At 57.3% G+C, this 22,409-nt stretch overlaps 1 protein-coding gene across 1 annotated transcript in view; it reads right to left on the bottom strand.

Annotated features, from left to right (window-relative positions):
* Nucleotides 1–22,409, bottom strand: part of capn3a (calpain 3a, (p94)) — a 77,488-nt gene that overhangs the window by 24,748 nt on the left and 30,331 nt on the right. The window contains exons 5-8 of the mRNA XM_036963110.2: nucleotides 5,659–5,827; nucleotides 5,012–5,095; nucleotides 3,848–3,933; nucleotides 1,143–1,220 (exon numbers count right to left, since the gene is read on the bottom strand). Coding sequence (XP_036819005.1) covers nucleotides 1,143–1,220; nucleotides 3,848–3,933; nucleotides 5,012–5,095; nucleotides 5,659–5,827 — 417 coding nt within the window. The remainder of the gene's footprint in view (nucleotides 1–1,142; nucleotides 1,221–3,847; nucleotides 3,934–5,011; nucleotides 5,096–5,658; nucleotides 5,828–22,409) is intronic.

The raw sequence follows: 22,409 nt of genomic DNA, 5'->3' as shown, positions 1-22,409 counted from the left end.
TGCTTTTAGTTTTTGAAATATTTCGGACTAACTTGTTCCTTTCTGAAACTAACTGCAGCTATTTGTTAAGTGTTGCAGTCATTTCAGTCGCTGTAGTAGCTAACGTGTATCATGTTGAGTCATCGGCATACATAGATACACTGGCTTCACTCGTTAGTAAAGATTTTTAAAAGTAAGGGCCTTAGACAGCTGCCCTGGGGAATTCCTGATTCTACCAGGATTTTGTTGGAGTTCTGTCCCTGAGCTGTCCTTGTCTATTAATGTTCTGTATTATGTTTCATGTTTTGTGTGGACCCCAGGAAGAGTAGCTGCTGCTTTCGCAACAGCTAATTGGGATCCTAATCAAATACCAAATACCATTAAATACCTCTGTGTTCTGATAGACAGGTAACGCTTTATCTACAATATAGAAGGGGGTGTAAAGCCAAAACACATACATTCAGAAGACTATGATTGACAGAGGAGAGGGAGAAAGAGGAGAGGGAGACGGAGACAGAGGAGTGGGAGACAGAGGAGTGGGAGACGGAGAAAGAGCAGTGGGAGACAGGAGTGGGAGACAGAGGAGAGGGAGACAGAGGAGTGGGAGACGGAGGAGTGGGAGACGGAGGAGTGGGAGATAGAGCAGACGGAAACAGCAGGATGGGGACAGAGGAGTGGGAGAGGGAGACAGAAGAGAGAGAGAGACAGGGGAGAGAGAGACAGAGGAGAGGGAAAGAGAGGAGAGGGAAACAGCTGGATGGGGACAGAGGAGTGGGAGAGGGAGACAGAAGAGAGAGAGACAGGGGAGAGAGAGACAGAGGAGAGGGAAACAGGGGAGAGGGAGGCAGATGGAGACATAGGGAGAGGGAGACAGAGGAGTAGGAGACAGAGGAGAGGGAGAGTCAAGAATTGGCATGCTCTACTCAATCATTTGTAATCAAACATATTTTGTTACACTGGAAAAGGAAGACTGAGACAGTCTGTACATTTAGCTGTTCTTCAGCAGCAGAAGAACTGTAAAACTGAAAGACCATTTCAGTGAGTCTTCCTTTTCCAGTCGAGACAGACGAGAGGACACGAAAAGTGGGTAGAGACAACAACAAGTGTACATTTTCAATGAAGCAAACTAGAAGGACATTGTTGAAGAGAGGTACAATACTCACCAGAACTCCCCATCCTCAGCACTCTGATGCTGGAGCTGGTCCTTCTCTCCCTTAGACAGAGACACCCACTCCTTAGAGCTGTGGACGGGAGGCAACAACATCAACAACAACAGACAAACTTAATAGTATGATACATGGACCTTCCCTGACATGGGAATATACAGCTGTAGGATCTTCATTTGATCACTCCGTTGTCGCAGAGATTTTTCCTGGGCTGCAGAAAATTCAAAAGGAGCCTTAAGATTTACATAAATTAACAGAAAACCCGCAGGTCTCTTTACCAGTAATGTAATCCTTTGGATTACTCAAAACGAGTACTGTAATCTGAATACTTGTCACGCCCTGACCTTAGAGAGACTTTTTATTTCTCTATTTGGTTAGGTCGTGGTGTGATTTGGGGTGGGCGTTCTAGTTTTCTATTTCTTTGTTGTCCGGGTGTGTTTCCCAATCAGAGGCAGCTGTCTATCGTTGTCTCTGATTGGGAATCATACTTAGGCAGACCTTTTTCCCACCTGAGTTTGTGGGATCTTGTTTTTGCACAGTAGCTGTAGAGCCATGCAGAACTTTACGTTTGTTTATCTTTTGGTTGTTGTTTTTGGGTGTTCATTCTAAATAAAGAACATGTACACTTTCCACGCTGCGCTGTGGTCTCATTCCGACGACGGGCGTACCAATACTGTGGGATTACTGTCCCTTCTAACAACCAGACATAGTTTTAAAAATGTTTTAAAAATGTGCACCTGATAAAGCATTATTTAATTTAGCAACATTACTACTTTCAAATTAGGGACTATTGTGAGACGATATGTCACGTCCTGACCTTAGAGAGAGAGAGAGAGCGAGTGATAGAGAGAGAGAGACATGCTCAACATGAGTGTCACGTCCTGACCTTAGTTCCTTTTTTATGTCTCTATTTTAGTTTGATCAGGGTGTGATGAGGGTGGGTATTCTATGTTGTTGTTCTATGTTTTGTATTTCTATGTGTTTGGCCTGGTATGGTTCCCAATCAGAGGAAGCTGGCAATCGTTGTCTCTGATTGAGAACCATACTTAGGTAGCCTATGATTTGTGGGTAGTTGTTTTCTGTTTGGTATCTGTGCCAGACAGAACTGTTTCGTTTTCGTTCGTTCGTTCACGTTGCTGTTGTTGTTTTTTTTCAGTGTTCTATTAAAATATTATGAACACGTACCACGCTGCACCTTGGTCCTCACCTTCTTCCACCCACGACAGCCGTTACAGCATAAATACTCTATCATTCATCCTATAGTAATATATTATCGTGTATGTGTGAGAGCATAAATACTCTATCATTCATCCTATAGTTCTAATTTTATTGTGTATGTGTGAGAGCATAAATACTCTATCATTCATCCTATAGTTCTAATTTTATCGTGTATGTGTGAGAGCATAAATACTCTATCATTCATCCTATAGTTCTAATTTTATCGTGTATGTGTGAGAGCATAAATACTCTATCATTCATCCTATAGTAATATATTATTGTGTATGTGTGAGAGCATAAATACTCTATCATTCATCATTCACCATAACCCCACCCACCCACTCTGCTCACAACGTTGACATCAGCAAACCGCACAATGCCACATGCTGTCTGCCATCTGCCCGGTACAGTTGAAATCGAGATTGCTCCGTGAAGAGCACACTTCTCAAGCGAGGCCAGTGGCCATCGAAGGTTGAGCATTTGCCCACTCAATTCGGTTCCGAAGCCGAACTGCAGTCAGGTCAAGATCCGGGTGAGGATGACGAGCACTCAGATGAGCTTCTCTGAGACGGTTTCTGACAGTTTGTGCAAACCACTGCACAAGTGAAGAAGCCGGATGTGGAGGTCCTGAGCTGGTTAAACATGATCTGCGTTTGTGAGGCCAAATTTTCTAAAACGATGTTGGAGGCGGCTTATGGTAGAGTCATTCCTACAGTCAACATGCCAATTGCACGCTCCCTCAAAATTTGAGACATGTGTGGCATGGTGTTGTGTTGACAAAACTGCACATTTTAGAGTGGCCATTTATTGTCCCCGGCACAAGATGCACCTGTGTAATGATCGTGCTGTTTAATCAGCTTCTTGATAGGCCACACCTGTCAGGTGGATGGATTATCTTGGCGAAGGAGAAATGCTCACTAAAGGGGATGTAAAGAAATTTGTGCCCAAAAATTAAAATTTAGATGAATAAGCTTTTGGTGTGTATGGAACATTTCTGGGATCTTTTATTTCAGCTCATGAAACAGGGGACCAACACTTGCGTTTTATATTTTTGTTCAGTGTAAATCCTCCTGCTGCAGGATTATTTTACTCCTGCAACGAAACTGGTCAAATTAAGATCCTACACATGTACAATAATTGAGCAGAATTGTATAAATTACATTCCAATACCTACTCTAGACTGATTGGCTGGCTGATTGGTTGTCTGATTGGCTGATTGGTTGACTAGGTACTGGGAATGTATTGGGAATGTTAGCATGGACATCGGAACACAACCTGTGTCTATCACTGGTGCCAGTTCAACCAATCAGTTAATCAGTCAACCAATCAACCAGTCTACCAATCAGTCAACCAACCAATCAGTCAACCAATCAATCAACCAACCAACCAATCAGTCAACCAATCAGCCAATCAGTCCAACCAATCAGCCAATCAGTCCAACCAACCAATCAGCCAATCAGTCCAACCAATCAGGTTTATCTTACTTGTCACTCCAGGGCCCGTTCCACTCCACCTGACCCCAGGGGTTCCTGAGGCGCACCAGACGCACCTTAGACGCTTTGTGCTGGGACTGCTTACACAGAGGAGAAACACACACCCCGCTCCATGTAACAATGGAAACAACCACTGGCCCAGTCAGTCAGCTTCCAAAAGGCCTACAGTCATCTAACCACAGCTCTGTATCTCATGGTCTATCTAATAATGTAGTGTTTCTCATGGTCTATCTAATAATGTAGTGTATCTTATGGTCTATCTAATAATGTAGTGTTTCTCATGGTCTATCTATCTAATAATGTAGTGTATCTGATGGTCTATCTATCTAATAATGTAGTGTATCTCATGGTCTATCTATCTAATAATGTAGTGTATCTGATGGTCTATCTAATAATGTAGTGTATCTCATGGTCTATCTATCTAATAATGTAGTGTATCTTATGGTCTATCTAATAATGTAGTGTATCTCATGGTCTATCTAATAATGTAGTGTATCTTATGGTCTATCTATCTAATAATGTAGTGTATCTGATGGTCTATCTATCTAATAATGTAGTGTATCTGATGGTCTATCTAATAATGTAGTGTATCTCATGGTCTATCTATCTAATAATGTAGTGTATCTCATGGTCTATCTATCTAATAATGTAGTGTTTCTGATGGTCTATCTAATAATGTAGTGTATCTCATGGTCTATCTATCTAATAATGTAGTGTATCTCATGGTCTATCTATCTAATAATGTAGTGTATCTGATGGTCTATCTATCTAATAATGTAGTGTATCTGATGGTCTATCTAATAATGTAGTGTATCTCATGGTCTATCTATCTAATAATGTAGTGTATCTCATGGTCTATCTATCTAATAATGTAGTGTTTCTGATGGTCTATCTAATAATGTAGTGTATCTCATGGTCTATCTATCTAATAATGTAGTGTATCTCATGGTCTATCTATCTAATAATGTAGTGTATCTGATGGTCTATCTATCTAATAATGTAGTATATCTCATGGTCTATCTATCTAATAATGTAGTGTATCTCATGGTCTATCTAATAATGTAGTGTATCTCATGGTCTATCTACTAATGTCATCCAATAACTCACGATACTTGGCGTAAAGTGAATCTATGTGTTTCTATAGTTGTATCTCACCTCCTCGACGGCAGTCACAGAGTAGGCATGGCCCTTCACAAGGCCAGTCACTGTGCGCGTCTCGAAACGAGCAGGAACCAGGGACTGGAGAATGGAATGAACAACGAGACAGGATCACAATTCCGGATCGTCAACGGCGACATGAGGTACAGCACTGATTGGATACAGTTGGTTAAACCAATGGAAGGGGACAGTTTTGAAATTGCACGTGATCATCGATGAGTTCCAACACTCAGTACATTTAGTTAAACCTATGGAATAGCTATTTTTATTCTTGGCGGGGGGGGGGGTTCCAATCCTCTTGTAATTCTACATACATTAATGGACAGGACAATGAGTAGAGGAAGCAGGAAAGACAGAAGAAGATATTGTGTTAAAAACAGGTATTAGGATGGATTTGTACCCACACCGACACGGTACATGTGTGGATTTGTACCCACACCGACACTGAGGGTAGCGGCACTAATTGCGGGCAAGACCTCCACAGACAGGCCATTTAGCATTTTTATTTACTGAAATGGCTACTAGGTCTGTTCTGAATTGTAACTAAAGAGCGAGGCTCCCTGATGGGCTGCTCTATTTACAGGAGACTCTTCCATTACGGGTTCATGAGGTCAGGGGTCACGCTACTAAGGTCAGAGACTCACATCGATAGAGCAGCCCATCATAGAGCCTCTCTCCAGGGCCTTCTTCATGATCTTGTACAGCTCCTTGGGCGCCTCCTTCATCTCATAGAACTCTGTCACGCCCCCGGTGAAGTCTTCCATGGCCTCTGTGGTGTTACCGCCCTTCAGGGCCTCATAGGAACCGTGAAGCCTGGGGGAGGAGGAGGGAGGGTTAGGGTCATGGTGTTACCGCCCTTCAGGGCCTCGTAGGAACCGTGAAGCCTGGGGGAGGAGGAGGGAGGGTTAGGGTCGTGGTGTTACCGCCCTTCAGGGCCTCGTAGGAACCGTGAAGCCTGGGGGAGGAGGAGGGAGGGTTAGGGTCGTGGTGTTACCGCCCTTCAGGGCCTCGTAGGAACCGTGAAGCCTGGGGGAGGAGGAGGGAGGGTTAGGGTCGTGGTGTTACCGCCCTTCAGGGCCTCGTAGGAACCGTGAAGCCTGGGGAGGAGGGGGGATGGGAGAGGGAGGGTTAGGGTCGTAGTGTTTCCGCCCTTCAGGGCCTCGTAGGAACCGTGAAGCCTGGGGAGGAGGGGGGATGGGAGAGTGAGGGTTAGGGTCGTGGTGTTACTGCCCTTCAGGGCCTCGTAGGAACCGTGAAGCCTGGGGGAGGAGGAGGGAGGGTTAGGGTCGTGGTGTTTCCGCCCTTCAGGGCCTCGTAGGAACCGTGAAGCCTGGGGAGGAGGGAGGATGGGAGAGGGAGTGTTAGGGTCGTGGTGTTACTGCCCTTCAGGGCCTCGTAGGAACCGTGAAGCCTGGGGAGGAGGGGGGATGGGAGAGTGATGGTTAGGGTCGTAGTGTTACCGCCCTTCAGGGCCTCGTAGGAACCGTGAAGCCTGGGGAGGAGGGGGGATGGGAGAGTGAGGGTTAGGGTCGTAGTGTTACCGCCCTTCAGGGCATCATAGGAACCGTGAAGCCTGGGGAGGGGGGATGGGAGAGTGAGGGTTAGGGTCGTGGTGTTACCGCCCTTCAGGGCCTCGTAGGAACCGTGAAGCCTGGGGAACAGGGGGGATGGGAGAGTGAGGGTTAGGGTCATGGTGTTTCCGCCCTTCAGGGCCTCGTAGGAACCGTGAAGCCTGGGGAGGAGGAGGAATGGGAGAGGGAGGGTTAGGTTCATGGTGTTACCGCCCTTCAGGGCCTCGTAGGAACCGTGAAGCCTGGGGAGGAGGGGGGATGGGAGAGTGAGGGTTAGGGTTGTGGTGTTACCGCCCTTCAGGGCCTCGTAGGAACCGTGAAGCCTGGGGAGGAGGGAGGATGGGAGAGTGAGGGTTAGGGTAGTGGTGTTACCGCCCTTCAGGGCCTCGTAGGAACCGTGAAACCTGGGGGGGAGGGGGGATGGGAGAGGGAGGGTTAGGGTCGTGGTGTTACCTCCCTTCAGGGCCTCATAGGAACCGTGAAGCCTGGGGAGGAGGGGGGATGGGAGAGTGAGGGTTAGGGTCGTGTTGTTACCGCCCTTCAGGGCCTCATAGGAACCGTGAAGCCTGGGGAGGAGGGGGGATGGGAGAGTGAGGGTTAGGGTCGTGGTGTTACCGCCCTTCAGGGCCTCATAGGAACCGTGAAGCCTGGGGAGGAGGGGGGATGGGAGAGTGAGGGTTAGGGTCGTGGTGTTACCGCCCTTCAGGGCCTCGTAGGAACCGTGAAGCCTGGGGAGGAGGGGGATGGGAGAGGGAGGGTTAGGGTCGTGGTGTTATTGCCCTTCAGGGCCTCGTAGGAACCGTGAAGCCTGGGGAGGAGGGGGGATGGGAGAGTGAGGGTTAGGGTCGTGGTGTTTCCGCCCTTCAGGGCATCATAGGAACCGTGAAGCCTGGGGAGGGGGGATGGGAGAGTGAGGGTTAGGGTCGTGGTGTTACTGACCTTGAGGGCCTCGTAGGAACCGTGAAGCCTGGGGAGGAGGGGGGATGGGAGAGGGAGGGTTAGGGTCGTGGTGTTACCGCCCTTCAGGGCCTCATAGGAACCGTGAAGCCTGGGGAGGAGGGGGGATGGGAGAAGGAGGGTTAGGGTTGTGGTGTTACCGCCCTTCAGGGCCTCGTAGGAACCGTGAAGCCTGGGGAGGAGGGGGGATGGGAGAGTGAGGGTTAGGGTTGTGGTTTTACCGCCCTTCAGGGCCTCGTAGGAACCGTGAAGCCTGGGGAGGAGGGGGATGGGAGAGTGAGGGTTAGGGTCGTGGTGTTACCGCCCTTCAGGGCCTCGTAGGAACCGTGAAGCCTGGGGAGGAGGGGGGATGGGAGAGTGAGGGTTAGGGTCGTGGTGTTACCGCCCTTCAGGGCCTCGTAGGAACAGTGAAGCCTGGGGAGGAGGATGGATGGGAGAGTGAGGGTTAGGGTCGTGGTGTTACCGCCCTTCAGGGCCTCGTAGGAACTGTGAAGCCTGGGGAGGGGGGATGGGAGGGTGAGGGTTAGGGTCGTGGTGTTACCGCCCTTCAGGGCCTCGTAGGAACCGTGAAGCCTGGGGAGGAGGGGGGATGGGAGAGTGAGGGTTAGGGTCATGGTGTTACCGCCCTTCAGGGCCTCGTAGGAACCGTGAAGCCTGGGGAGGTGGGGGGATGGGAGAGTGAGGGTTAGGGTCGTGGTGTTACCGCCCTTCAGGGCCTCGTAGGAACAGTGAAGCCTGGGGAGGAGGATGGATGGGAGAGTGAGGGTTAGGGTCGTGGTGTTACCGCCCTTCAGGGCCTCGTAGGAACCGTGAAGCCTGGGGAGGGGGGATGGGAGGGTGAGGGTTAGGGTCGTGGTGTTACCGCCCTTCAGGGCCTCGTAGGAACCGTGAAGCCTGGGGAGGGGGGATAGGAGAGTGAGGGTTAGGGTTGTGGTGTTACCGCCCTTCAGGGCCTCGTAGGAACCGTGAAGCCTGGGGAGGGGGGATGGGAGAGTGAGGGTTAGGGTCGTGGTGTTACCGCCCTTCAGGGCCTCGTAGGAACCGTGAAGCCTGGGGAGGAGGAGGGATGGGAGAGGGAGGGTTAGGGTCGTAGTGTTACCGCCCTTCAGGGCCTCATAGGAACCGTGAAGCCTGGGGAGGGGGGATGGGAGAGTGAGGGTTAGGGTCGTGGTGTTACTGCCCTTCAGGGCCTCGTAGGAACCGTGAAGCCTGGGGAGGAGGGGGGAAGGGAGAGTGAGGGTTAGGGTCGTAGTGTTACCGCCCTTCAGGGCCTCGTAGGAACCGTGAAGCCTGGGGAGGAGGGGGGATGGGAGAGTGAGGGTTAGGGTCGTAGTGTTACCGCCCTTCGGGGCCTCGAAAGAACTGTGAAGCCTGGGGAGGAGGGGGGATGGGAAAGGGAGGGTTAGGGTCGTGGTGTTACTGCCCTTCAGGGCCTCGTAGGAACCGTGAAGCCTGGGGTGGAGGGGGGATGAGAGAGTGAGGGTTATGGTCGTTGTGTACCGCCCTTCAGGGCATCGTAGGAACCGTGAAGCCTGGGGAGGAGGGGGGATGAGAGAGTGAGGGTTAGGGTCGTGGTGTTACCGCCCTTCAGGGCCTCGTAGGAACCGTGAAGCCTGGGGAGGAGGGGGGATGGGAGAGGGAGGGTTAGGGTCGTGGTGTTACCGCCCTTCAGGGCCTCGTAGGAACCGTGAAGCCTGGGGAGGAGGGGGGATGGGAGAGTGAGGGTTAGGGTCGTGGTGTTACCGCCCTTCAGGGCCTCGTAGGAACCGTGAAGCCTGGGGAGGAGGGGGGATGGGAGAGGGAGGGTTAGGGTCGTAGTGTTACCGCTCTTCAGGGCCTCGTAGGAACCGTGAAGCCTGGGGAGGAGGGGGGATGGGAGAGTGAGGGTTAGGGTCGTGGTGTTACAGCCCTTCTGCCTGGGGAGGAGGGGGATGGGAGAGTGAGGGTTAGGGTCGTGGTGTTACCGCCCTTCAGGGCCTCGTTGGAACCGTGAAGCCTGGGGAGGAGGGGGGGTGGGAGAGTGAGGGTTAGGGTCGTGGTGTTACCGCCCTTCAGGGCCTCGTAGGAACCGTGAAGCCTGGGGAGGAGGGGGGATGGGAGAGTGAGGGTTAGGGTCGTGGTGTTACTGCCCTTCAGGGCCTCATAGGAACTGTGAAGCCTGGGGAGGGGGGGTGGGAGAGTGAGGGTTAGGGTCGTGGTGTTACTGCCCTTCAGGGCCTCATAGGAACCATGAAGCCTGGGGAGGGGGGATGGGAGAGTGAGGGTTAGGGTCGTGGTGTTACCGCCCTTCAGCCTGGGGAGGGGGGATCGGAGAGTGAGGGTTAGGGTCGTGGTGTACCGCCCTTCAGGGCATCTTAGGAACCGTGAAGCCTGGGGAGGAGGGGGGATGAGAGAGTGAGGGTTAGGGTCGTGGTGTACCGCCCTTCAGGGCATCGTAGGAACCGTGAAGCCCGGGGAGGGGGGATGGGAGAGTGAGGGTTAGGGTCGTGGTGTTACTGCCCTTCAGGGCCTCGTAGGAACCGTGAAGCCTGGGGAGGAGGAGGGATAGGAGAGGGAGGGTTAGGGTCGTAGTGTTACCGCCCTTCAGGGCCTCATAGGAACCGTGAAGCCTGGGGAGGGGGGATGGGAGAGTGAGGGTTAGGGTCGTGGTGTTACTGCCCTTCAGGGCCTCGTAGGAACCGTGAAGCCTGGGGAGGAGGGGGGAAGGGAGAGTGAGGGTTAGGGTCGTAGTGTTACCGCCCTTCAGGGCCTCGTAGGAACCGTGAAGCCTGGGGAGGAGGGGGGATGAGAGAGTGAGGGTTAGGGTCGTGGTGTTACCGCCCTTCAGGGCATCTTAGGAACCGTGAAGCCTGGGGAGGAGGGGGGATGAGAGAGTGAGGGTTAGGGTCGTAGTGTTACCGCCCTTCAGGGCATCTTAGGAACCGTGAAGCCTGGGGAGGAGGGGGGATGAGAGAGTGAGGGTTAGGGTCGTGGTGTACCGCCCTTCAGGGCATCGTAGGAACCGTGAAGCCTGGGGAGGGGGGATGGAAGAGTGAGGGTTAGGGTCGTGGTGTTACTGCCCTTCAGGGCCTCGTAGGAACCGTGAAGCCTGGGGAGGAGGAGGGATGGGAGAGGGAGGGTTAGGGTCGTAGTGTTACCGCCCTTCAGGGCCTCATAGGAACCGTGAAGCCTGGGGAGGGGGGATGGGAGAGTGAGGGTTAGGGTCGTGGTGTTACTGCCCTTCAGGGCCTCGTAGGAACCGTGAAGCCTGGGGAGGAGGGGGGAAGGGAGAGTGAGGGTTAGGGTCGTAGTGTTACCGCCCTTCAGGGCCTCGTAGGAACCGTGAAGCCTGGGGAGGAGGGGGGATGGGAGAGTGAGGGTTAGGGTCGTAGTGTTACTGCCCTTCGGGGCCTCGAAAGAACTGTGAAGCCTGGGGAGGAGGGGGGATGGGAAAGGGAGGGTTAGGGTCGTGGTGTTACTGCCCTTCAGGGCCTCGTAGGAACCGTGAAGCCTGGGGAGGAGGGGGGATGGGAGAGTGAGGGTTAGGGTCGTGGTGTTTCCGCCCTTCAGGGCCTCATAGGAACCGTGAAGCCTGGGGAGGGGGGATGGGAGAGTGAGGGTTAGGGTCATGGTGTTACCGCCCTTCAGGGCCTCGTAGGAACCGTGAAGCCTGGGGAGGAGGGGGAATGGGAGAGTGAGGGTTAGGGTCGTGGTGTTACCGCCCTTCAGGGCCTCGTAGGAACCGTGAAGCCTGGGGAGGAGGGGGGATGGGAGAGTGAGGGTTAGGGTCATGGTGTTACCGCCCTTCTGGGCCTCGTAGGAACTGTGAAGCCTGGGGAGGAGGGGGGATGGGAGAGTGAGGGATAGGGTCATGGTGTTACCGCCTTTCAGCCTGGGGAGGGGGTATGGGAGAGTGAGGGTTAGGGTCGTGGTGTACCGCCCTTCAGGGCATCGTAGGAACCGTGAAGCCTGGGGAGGAGGGGGGATGAGAGAGTGAGGGTTATGGTCGTGGTGTACCGCCCTTCAGGGCATCGTAGGAACCGTGAAGCCTGGGGAGGAGGGGGGATGAGAGAGTGAGGGTTAGGGTCGTGGTGTTACCGCCCTTCAGGGCCTCATAGGAAACGTGAAGCCTGGGAAGGGGGGATGGGAGAGTGAGGGTTAGGGTCGTGGTGTTACCGCCCTTCAGGGCCTCGTAGGAACCGTGAAGCCTGGGGAGGAGGGGGGATGGGAGAGGGAGGGTTAGGGTCGTGGTGTTACCGCCCTTCAGGGCCTCGTAGGAACCGTGAAGCCTGGGGAGGAGGGGGGATGGGAGAGTGAGGGTTAGGGTCGTGGTGTTACCGCCCTTCAGGGCCTCGTAGGAACCGTGAAGCCTGGGGAGGAGGGGGGATGGGAGAGTGAGGGTTAGGGTCGTAGTGTTACCGCCCTTCAGGGCCTCGTAGGAACCGTGAAGCCTGGGGAGGAGGGGGGATGGGAGAGTGAGGGTTAGGGTCGTGGTGTTACAGCCCTTCTGCCTGGGGAGGAGGGGGATGGGAGAGTGAGGGTTAGGGTCGTGGTGTTACTGCCCTTCAGGGCCTCGTTGGAACCGTGAAGCCTGGGGAGGAGGGGGGGTGGGAGACTGAGGGTTAGGGTCGTGGTGTTACTGCCCTTCAGGGCCTCATAGGAACCATGAAGCCTGGGGAGGGGGGATGGGAGAGTGAGGGTTAGGGTCGTGGTGTTACCGCCCTTCAGGGCCTCGTAGGAACTGTGAAGCCTGGGGAGGGGGGGTGGGAGAGTGAGGGTTAGGGTCGTGGTGTTACTGCCCTTCAGGGCCTCGTAGGAACCGTGAAGCCTGGGGAGGAGGGGGGTTGGGAGAGTGAGGGATAGGGTCGTGGTGTTATCGCCCTTCAGGGCATCGTAGGAACCGTGAAGCCTGGGGAGGGGGGATGGGAGAGTGAGGGTTAGGGTCGTGGTGTTACCGCCCTTCAGCCTGGGGAGGGGGGATGGGAGAGTGAGGGTTAGGGTCGTGGTGTACCGCCCTTCAGGGCATCGTAGGAACCGTGAAGCCTGGGGAGGAGGGGGGATGAGAGAGTGAGGGTTAGGGTCGTGGTGTTACCGCCCTTCAGGGCCTCGTAGGAACCGTGAAGCCTGGGGAGGAGGGGGGATGGGAGAGTGAGGGTTAGGGTCATGGTGTTACCGCCCTTCAGGGCCTCGTAGGAACCGTGAAGCCTGGGGAGGAGGGGGGATGGGAGAGGGAGGGTTAGGGTCGTGGTGTTACCGCCCTTCTGCCTGGGGAGGAGGGGGATGGGAGAGTGAGGGTTAGGGTCGTGGTGTTACCGCCCTTCAGGGCCTCGTAGGAACCGTGAAGCCTGGGGAGGAGGGGGGAAGGGAGAGTGAGGGTTAGGGTCGTGGTGTTACCGCCCTTCAGGGCCTTGTAGGAACCGTGAAGCCTGGGGAGGAGGGGGGATGGGAGAGTGAGGGTTAGGGTCGTGGTGTTACTGCCCTTCAGGGCCTCATAGGAACTGTGAAGCCTGGGGAGGGGGGGTGGGAGAGTGAGGGTTAGGGTCGTGGTGTTACTGCCCTTCAGGGCCTCATAGGAACCATGAAGCCTGGGGAGGGGGATGGGAGAGTGAGGGTTAGGGTCGTGGTGTTACCGCCCATCAGGGCCTCGTAGGAACCGTTAAGCCTGGGGAGGAGGGGGGATGGGAGAGTGAGGGTTAGGGTCGTGGTGTTACCGCCCTTCAGGGCCTCGTAGGAACTGTGAAGCCTGGGGAGGGGGGGTGGGAGAGTGAGGGTTAGGGTCGTGGTGTGACTGCCCTTCAGGGCCTCGTAGGAACCGTGAAGCCTGGGGAGGAGGGGGGATGGGAGAGTGAGGGTTAGGGTCGTGGTGTTACCGCCCTTCAGCCTGGGGAGGAGGGGGATGGTAGAGTGAGGGTTAAGGTCGTGGTGTTACCGCCCTTCAGGGCCTCGTAGGAACCGTGAAGCCTGGGGAGGAGGGGGGTTGGGAGAGTGAGGGTTAGGGTCGTGGTGTTACTGCCCTTCAGGGCCTCGTAGGAACCGTGAATTCTGGGGAGGAGGGGGGATGGGAGAGTGAGGGTTAGGGTCGTGGTGTTACCGCCCTTCTGCCTGGGGAGGAGGGGGATGGGAGAGTGAGGGTTAGGGTTGTGGTGTTACCGCCCTTCAGGGCCTCGTAGGAACCGTGAAGCCTGGGGAGGAGGGGGGATGGGAGAGTGAGGGTTAGGGTCGTGGTGTTACCGCCCTTCAGGGCCTCGTAGGAACCGTGAAGCCTGGGGAGGAGGGGGGATGGGAGAGTGAGGGTTAGGGTCGTGGTGTTACCGCCCTTCAGGGCCTCGTAGGAACCGTGAAGCCTGGGGAGGGGGGATGGGAGAGTGAGGGTTAGGGTCGTGGTGTTACCGCCCTTCTGCCTGGGGAGGAGGGGGATGGGAGAGTGAGGGTTAGGATCGTGGTGTTACCGCCCTTAAGGGCCTCGTAGGAACCGTGAAGCCTGGGGAGGAGGGGGGATGGGAGAGTGAGGGTTAGGGTCATGGTGTTACCGCCCTTCAGGGCCTCATAGGAACCGTGAAGCCTGGGGAGGAGGGGGGATGGGAGAGTGAGGGTTAGGGTCATGGTGTTACCGCCCTTCAGGGCCTCTTAGGAACCGTGAAGCCTGGGGAGGAGGGGGGATGGTAGAGTGAGGGTTAGGGTCGTGGTGTTACCGCCCTTCAGGGCCTCGTAGGAACCGTGAAGCCTGGGGAGGAGGGGGGAAGGGAGAGGGAGGGTTAGGGTCGTAGTGTTACCGCCCTTCAGGGCCTCGTAGGAACTGTGATGCCTGGGGAGGAGGAGGGATGGGAGAGGGAGGGTTAGGGTCGTGGTGTTACTGCCCTTCAGGGCCTCGTAGGAACCGTGAAGCCTGGGGAGGAGGGGGGATGGGAGAGTGAGGGTTAGGGTCGTGGTGTTTCCGCCATTCAGGGCCTCATAGGAACCGTGAAGCCTGGGGAGGGGGGATGGGAGAGTGAGGGTTAGGGTCATGGTGTTACCGCCCTTCAGGGCCTCTTAGGAACCGTGAAGCCTGGGGAGGAGGGGGGATGGGAGAGTGAGGGTTAGGGTCATGGTGTTACCGCCCTTCAGCCTGGGGAGGGGGGATGGGAGAGTGAGGGTTAGGGTCGTGGTTTTACCGCCCTTCAGGGCTTCGTAGGAACTGTGAAGCCTGGGGAGGAGGGGGGATGGGAGAGTGAGGGTTAGGGTCGTTGTGTTACCGCCTTTCAGGGCCTCGTAGGAACCGTGAAGCCTGGCGTGGAGGGGGGATGGGAGAGTGAGGGTTAGGGTCGTGGTGTTACCGCCCTTCAGGGCCTCGTAGGAACCGTCAAGCCTGGGGAGGAGGGGGGATGGGAGAGTGAGGGTTAGGGTCGTGGTGTTACCGCCCTTCGGGGCCTCGTGGGAACCGTGAAGCCTGGGGAGGAGGGGGGTTGGGAGAGTGAGGGTTAGGGTCGTGGTGTTACCGCCCTTCAGGGCCTCGTAGGAACCGTGAAGCCTGGGGAGGAGGGGGGATGGGAGAGTGAGGGTTAGGGTCGTGGTGTTACCGCCCTTCAGGGCCACGTAGGAACCGTGAAGCCTGGGGAGGAGTGGGGATGGGAGAGTGAGGGTTAGGGTCATGGTGTTACCGCCCTTCTGGGCCTCGTAGGAACTGTGAAGCCTGGGGAGGAGGGGGGATGGGAGAGTGAGGGTTAGGGTCATGGTGTTACCACCCTTCAGCCTGGGGAGGGGGGATGGGAGAGTGAGGGTTAGGGTCGTGGTGTACCGCCCTTCAGGGCATCGTAGGAACCGTGAAGCCTGGGGAGGAGGGGGGATGAGAGAGTGAGGGTTAGGGTCGTGGTGTACCGCCCTTCAGGGCATCGTAGGAACCGTGAAGCCTGGGGAGGGGGGATGGGAGAGTGAGAGTTAGGGTCGTGGTGTTACCGCCCTTCAGGGCCTCGTAGGAACCGTGAAGCCTGGGGAACAGGGGGGATGGGAGAGTGAGGGTTAGGGTCATGGTGTTTCCGCCCTTCAGGGCCTCGTAGGAACCGTGAAGCCTGGGGAGGAGGATGGATGGGAGAGGGAGGGTTAGGGTCATGGTGTTACCGCCCTTCAGGGCCTCTTAGGAACCGTGAAGCCTGGGGAGGAGGGGGGATGGTAGAGTGAGGGTTAGGGTCGTGGTGTTACCGCCCTTCAGGGCCTCGTAGGAACCGTGAAGCCTGGGGAGGAGGGGGGATGGGAGAGGGAGGGTTAGGGTCGTAGTGTTACCGCCCTTCAGGGCCTCGTAGGAACTGTGATGCCTGTGGAGGAGGGGGGATGAGAGAGGGAGGGTTAGGGTCGTGGTGTTTCCGCCATTCAGGGCCTCATAGGAACCGTGAAGCCTGGGGAGGAGGGGGGATGGGAGAGTGAGGGTTAGGGTCGTGGTGTTTCCGCCATTCAGGGCCTCATAGGAACCGTGAAGCCTGGGGAGGGGGGATGGGAGAATGAGGGTTAGGGTCATGGTGTTACCGCCCTTCAGGGCCTCTTAGGAACCGTGAAGCCTGGGGAGGAGGGGGGATGGTAGAGTGAGGGTTAGGGTCATGGTGTTACCACCCTTCAGGGCCTCGTAGGAACCGTGAAGCCTGGGGAGGAGGGGGGATGGGAGAGTGAGGGTTAGGGTCGTGGTGTTACCGCCCTTCAGGGCCTCGTAGGAACTGTGAAGCCTGGGGAGGGGGGGTGGGAGAGTGAAGGTTAGGGTCGTGGTGTTACTGCCCTTCAGGGCCTCGTAGGAACCGTGAAGCCTGGGGAGGAGGGGGGTTGGGAGAGTGAGGGATAGGGTCGTGGTGTTATCGCGCTTCAGGGCCTCGTAGGATCCGTGAAGCCTGGGGAGGGGGGATGGGAGAGTGAGGGTTAGGGTCGTGGTGTTACCGCCCTTCAGCCTGGGGAGGAGGGGGATGGGAGAGTGAGGGTTAAGGTCGTGGTGTTACCATCCTTCAGAGCTTCGTAGGAACCGTGAAGCCTGGGGAGGAGGGGGGATGGGAGAGTGAGGGTTAGGGTCATGGTGCTACCGCCCTTCATCCTGGGGAAGGGGGATGGGAGAGTGAGGGTTAGGGTCGTGGTGTTACCGCCCTTCGGGGCCTCGTAGGAACCGTGAAGCCTGGGGAGAAGGGGGGATGGGAGAGTGAGGGTTAGGGTCATGGTGTTACCATCCTTCAGAGCTTCGTAGGAACCGTGAAGCCTGGGGAGGAGGGGGGATGGGAGAGTGAGGGTTAGGGTCATGGTGCTACCGCCCTTCATCCTGGGGAAGGGGGATGGGAGAGTGAGGGTTAGGGTCGTGGTGTTACCGCCCTTCGGGGCCTCGTAGGAACCGTGAAGCCTGGGGAGGAGGGGGGTTGGGAGAGTGAGGGTTAGGGTCATGGTGTTACCGCCCTTCAGGGCCTCGTAGGAACCGTGAAGCCTGGGGAGGAGGGGGGATGGGAGAGTGAGGGTTAGGGTCGTGGTGTTACCGCCCTTCTTTCTGGGGAGGAGGAGGATGGGAGAGTGAGGGTTAGTGTCGTGGTGTTACCGCCCTTCAGGGCCTCGTAGGAACCGTGAAGCCTGGGGAGGAGGGGGGATGGGAGAGTGAGGGTTAGGGTCGTGGTGTTACCGCCCTTCAGGGCCTCGTAGGAACCGTGAAGCCTGGGGAGGAGGGGGGATGGGAGAGTGAGGGTTAGGGTCGTGGTGTTACCGCCCTTCTGCCTGGGGAGGAGGGGGATGGGAGAGTGAGGGTTAGGGTCGTGGTGTTACCGCCCTTAAGGGCCTCGTAGGAACAGTGAAGCCTGGGGAGGAGGGGGGATGGGAGAGTGAGGGTTAGGGTCATGGTGTTACCGCCCTTCAGGGCCTCGTAGGATCCGTGAAGCCTGGGGAGGAGGGGGGATGGGAGAGTGAGGGTTAGGGTCATGGTGTTACCGCCCTTCAGCCTGGGGAGGGGGGATGGGAGAGTGAGGGTTAGGGTCATGGTGTTACCACCCTTCAGGGCCTCGTAGGAACCGTGAAGCCTGGGGAGGAGGGGGGATGGGAGAGTGAGGGTTAGGGTCGTGGTGTTACCGCCCTTCAGGGCCTCGTAGGAACCGTGAAGCCTGTGGAGGAGGGGGGATGGGAGAGTGAGGGTTAGGGTCGTGGTGTTACCGCCCTTCAGGGCCTCGTAGGAACCGTGAAGCCTGGGGAGGAGGGGGGATGGGAGAGTGAGGGTTAGGGTCGTGGTGTTACCGCCCTTCAAGGCCTCGTAGGAACCGTGAAGCCTGGGGAGGAGGGGGGATGGGAGAGTGAGGGTTAGGGTTGTGGTGTTACCGCCCTTCAGGGCCTCGTAGGAACTGTGAAGCCTGGGGAGGGGGGGTGGGAGAGTGAGGGTTAGGGTCGTGGTGTGACTGCCCTTCAGGGCCTCGTAGGAACCGTGAAGCCTGGGGAGGAGGGGGGATGGGAGAGTGAGGGTTAGGGTCGTGGTGTTACCGCCCTTCAGCCTGGGGAGGAGGGGGATGGTAGAGTGAGGGTTAAGGTCGTGGTGTTACCGCCCTTCAGGGCCTCGTAGGAACCGTGAAGCCTGGGGAGGAGGGGGGTTGGGAGAGTGAGGGTTAGGGTCGTGGTGTTACTGCCCTTCAGGGCCTCGTAGGAACCGTGAATTCTGGGGAGGAGGGGGGATGGGAGAGTGAGGGTTAGGGTCGTGGTGTTACCGCCCTTCTGCCTGGGGAGGAGGGGGATGGGAGAGTGAGGGTTAGGGTTGTGGTGTTACCGCCCTTCAGGGCCTCGTAGGAACCGTGAAGCCTGGGGAGGAGGGGGGATGGGAGAGTGAGGGTTAGGGTCGTGGTGTTACCGCCCTTCAGGGCCTCGTAGGAACCGTGAAGCCTGGGGAGGAGGGGGGATGGGAGAGTGAGGGTTAGGGTCGTGGTGTTACCGCCCTTCAGGGCCTCGTAGGAACCGTGAAGCCTGGGGAGGGGGGATGGGAGAGTGAGGGTTAGGGTCGTGGTGTTACCGCCCTTCTGCCTGGGGAGGAGGGGGATGGGAGAGTGAGGGTTAGGATCGTGGTGTTACCGCCCTTAAGGGCCTCGTAGGAACCGTGAAGCCTGGGGAGGAGGGGGGATGGGAGAGTGAGGGTTAGGGTCATGGTGTTACCGCCCTTCAGGGCCTCATAGGAACCGTGAAGCCTGGGGAGGAGGGGGGATGGGAGAGTGAGGGTTAGGGTCATGGTGTTACCGCCCTTCAGGGCCTCTTAGGAACCGTGAAGCCTGGGGAGGAGGGGGGATGGTAGAGTGAGGGTTAGGGTCGTGGTGTTACCGCCCTTCAGGGCCTCGTAGGAACCGTGAAGCCTGGGGAGGAGGGGGGAAGGGAGAGGGAGGGTTAGGGTCGTAGTGTTACCGCCCTTCAGGGCCTCGTAGGAACTGTGATGCCTGGGGAGGAGGAGGGATGGGAGAGGGAGGGTTAGGGTCGTGGTGTTACTGCCCTTCAGGGCCTCGTAGGAACCGTGAAGCCTGGGGAGGAGGGGGGATGGGAGAGTGAGGGTTAGGGTCGTGGTGTTTCCGCCATTCAGGGCCTCATAGGAACCGTGAAGCCTGGGGAGGGGGGATGGGAGAGTGAGGGTTAGGGTCATGGTGTTACCGCCCTTCAGGGCCTCTTAGGAACCGTGAAGCCTGGGGAGGAGGGGGGATGGGAGAGTGAGGGTTAGGGTCATGGTGTTACCGCCCTTCAGCCTGGGGAGGGGGGATGGGAGAGTGAGGGTTAGGGTCGTGGTTTTACCGCCCTTCAGGGCTTCGTAGGAACTGTGAAGCCTGGGGAGGAGGGGGGATGGGAGAGTGAGGGTTAGGGTCGTTGTGTTACCGCCTTTCAGGGCCTCGTAGGAACCGTGAAGCCTGGCGTGGAGGGGGGATGGGAGAGTGAGGGTTAGGGTCGTGGTGTTACCGCCCTTCAGGGCCTCGTAGGAACCGTCAAGCCTGGGGAGGAGGGGGGATGGGAGAGTGAGGGTTAGGGTCGTGGTGTTACCGCCCTTCGGGGCCTCGTGGGAACCGTGAAGCCTGGGGAGGAGGGGGGTTGGGAGAGTGAGGGTTAGGGTCGTGGTGTTACCGCCCTTCAGGGCCTCGTAGGAACCGTGAAGCCTGGGGAGGAGGGGGGATGGGAGAGTGAGGGTTAGGGTCGTGGTGTTACCGCCCTTCAGGGCCACGTAGGAACCGTGAAGCCTGGGGAGGAGTGGGGATGGGAGAGTGAGGGTTAGGGTCATGGTGTTACCGCCCTTCTGGGCCTCGTAGGAACTGTGAAGCCTGGGGAGGAGGGGGGATGGGAGAGTGAGGGTTAGGGTCATGGTGTTACCACCCTTCAGCCTGGGGAGGGGGGATGGGAGAGTGAGGGTTAGGGTCGTGGTGTACCGCCCTTCAGGGCATCGTAGGAACCGTGAAGCCTGGGGAGGAGGGGGGATGAGAGAGTGAGGGTTAGGGTCGTGGTGTACCGCCCTTCAGGGCATCGTAGGAACCGTGAAGCCTGGGGAGGGGGGATGGGAGAGTGAGAGTTAGGGTCGTGGTGTTACCGCCCTTCAGGGCCTCGTAGGAACCGTGAAGCCTGGGGAACAGGGGGGATGGGAGAGTGAGGGTTAGGGTCATGGTGTTTCCGCCCTTCAGGGCCTCGTAGGAACCGTGAAGCCTGGGGAGGAGGATGGATGGGAGAGGGAGGGTTAGGGTCATGGTGTTACCGCCCTTCAGGGCCTCTTAGGAACCGTGAAGCCTGGGGAGGAGGGGGGATGGTAGAGTGAGGGTTAGGGTCGTGGTGTTACCGCCCTTCAGGGCCTCGTAGGAACCGTGAAGCCTGGGGAGGAGGGGGGATGGGAGAGGGAGGGTTAGGGTCGTAGTGTTACCGCCCTTCAGGGCCTCGTAGGAACTGTGATGCCTGTGGAGGAGGGGGGATGAGAGAGGGAGGGTTAGGGTCGTGGTGTTTCCGCCATTCAGGGCCTCATAGGAACCGTGAAGCCTGGGGAGGAGGGGGGATGGGAGAGTGAGGGTTAGGGTCGTGGTGTTTCCGCCATTCAGGGCCTCATAGGAACCGTGAAGCCTGGGGAGGGGGGATGGGAGAATGAGGGTTAGGGTCATGGTGTTACCGCCCTTCAGGGCCTCTTAGGAACCGTGAAGCCTGGGGAGGAGGGGGGATGGTAGAGTGAGGGTTAGGGTCATGGTGTTACCACCCTTCAGGGCCTCGTAGGAACCGTGAAGCCTGGGGAGGAGGGGGGATGGGAGAGTGAGGGTTAGGGTCGTGGTGTTACCGCCCTTCAGGGCCTCGTAGGAACTGTGAAGCCTGGGGAGGGGGGGTGGGAGAGTGAAGGTTAGGGTCGTGGTGTTACTGCCCTTCAGGGCCTCGTAGGAACCGTGAAGCCTGGGGAGGAGGGGGGTTGGGAGAGTGAGGGATAGGGTCGTGGTGTTATCGCGCTTCAGGGCCTCGTAGGATCCGTGAAGCCTGGGGAGGGGGGATGGGAGAGTGAGGGTTAGGGTCGTGGTGTTACCGCCCTTCAGCCTGGGGAGGAGGGGGATGGGAGAGTGAGGGTTAAGGTCGTGGTGTTACCATCCTTCAGAGCTTCGTAGGAACCGTGAAGCCTGGGGAGGAGGGGGGATGGGAGAGTGAGGGTTAGGGTCATGGTGCTACCGCCCTTCATCCTGGGGAAGGGGGATGGGAGAGTGAGGGTTAGGGTCGTGGTGTTACCGCCCTTCGGGGCCTCGTAGGAACCGTGAAGCCTGGGGAGAAGGGGGGATGGGAGAGTGAGGGTTAGGGTCATGGTGTTACCATCCTTCAGAGCTTCGTAGGAACCGTGAAGCCTGGGGAGGAGGGGGGATGGGAGAGTGAGGGTTAGGGTCATGGTGCTACCGCCCTTCATCCTGGGGAAGGGGGATGGGAGAGTGAGGGTTAGGGTCGTGGTGTTACCGCCCTTCGGGGCCTCGTAGGAACCGTGAAGCCTGGGGAGGAGGGGGGTTGGGAGAGTGAGGGTTAGGGTCATGGTGTTACCGCCCTTCAGGGCCTCGTAGGAACCGTGAAGCCTGGGGAGGAGGGGGGATGGGAGAGTGAGGGTTAGGGTCGTGGTGTTACCGCCCTTCTTTCTGGGGAGGAGGAGGATGGGAGAGTGAGGGTTAGTGTCGTGGTGTTACCGCCCTTCAGGGCCTCGTAGGAACCGTGAAGCCTGGGGAGGAGGGGGGATGGGAGAGTGAGGGTTAGGGTCGTGGTGTTACCGCCCTTCAGGGCCTCGTAGGAACCGTGAAGCCTGGGGAGGAGGGGGGATGGGAGAGTGAGGGTTAGGGTCGTGGTGTTACCGCCCTTCTGCCTGGGGAGGAGGGGGATGGGAGAGTGAGGGTTAGGGTCGTGGTGTTACCGCCCTTAAGGGCCTCGTAGGAACAGTGAAGCCTGGGGAGGAGGGGGGATGGGAGAGTGAGGGTTAGGGTCATGGTGTTACCGCCCTTCAGGGCCTCGTAGGATCCGTGAAGCCTGGGGAGGAGGGGGGATGGGAGAGTGAGGGTTAGGGTCATGGTGTTACCGCCCTTCAGCCTGGGGAGGGGGGATGGGAGAGTGAGGGTTAGGGTCATGGTGTTACCACCCTTCAGGGCCTCGTAGGAACCGTGAAGCCTGGGGAGGAGGGGGGATGGGAGAGTGAGGGTTAGGGTCGTGGTGTTACCGCCCTTCAGGGCCTCGTAGGAACCGTGAAGCCTGTGGAGGAGGGGGGATGGGAGAGTGAGGGTTAGGGTCGTGGTGTTACCGCCCTTCAGGGCCTCGTAGGAACCGTGAAGCCTGGGGAGGAGGGGGGATGGGAGAGTGAGGGTTAGGGTCGTGGTGTTACCGCCCTTCAAGGCCTCGTAGGAACCGTGAAGCCTGGGGAGGAGGGGGGATGGGAGAGTGAGGGTTAGGGTTGTGGTGTTACCGCCCTT

The sequence above is a fragment of the Oncorhynchus mykiss genome, chromosome 25 (assembly GCF_057628025.1).
Source record: "Oncorhynchus mykiss isolate SJ-2025 chromosome 25, ASM5762802v1, whole genome shotgun sequence".
Lineage (NCBI taxonomy): Eukaryota > Metazoa > Chordata > Actinopteri > Salmoniformes > Salmonidae > Oncorhynchus > Oncorhynchus mykiss.
The sequence above is the reverse complement of the archived record's forward strand: the minus strand, read 5'-3'. Positions and strand labels throughout refer to the sequence as shown.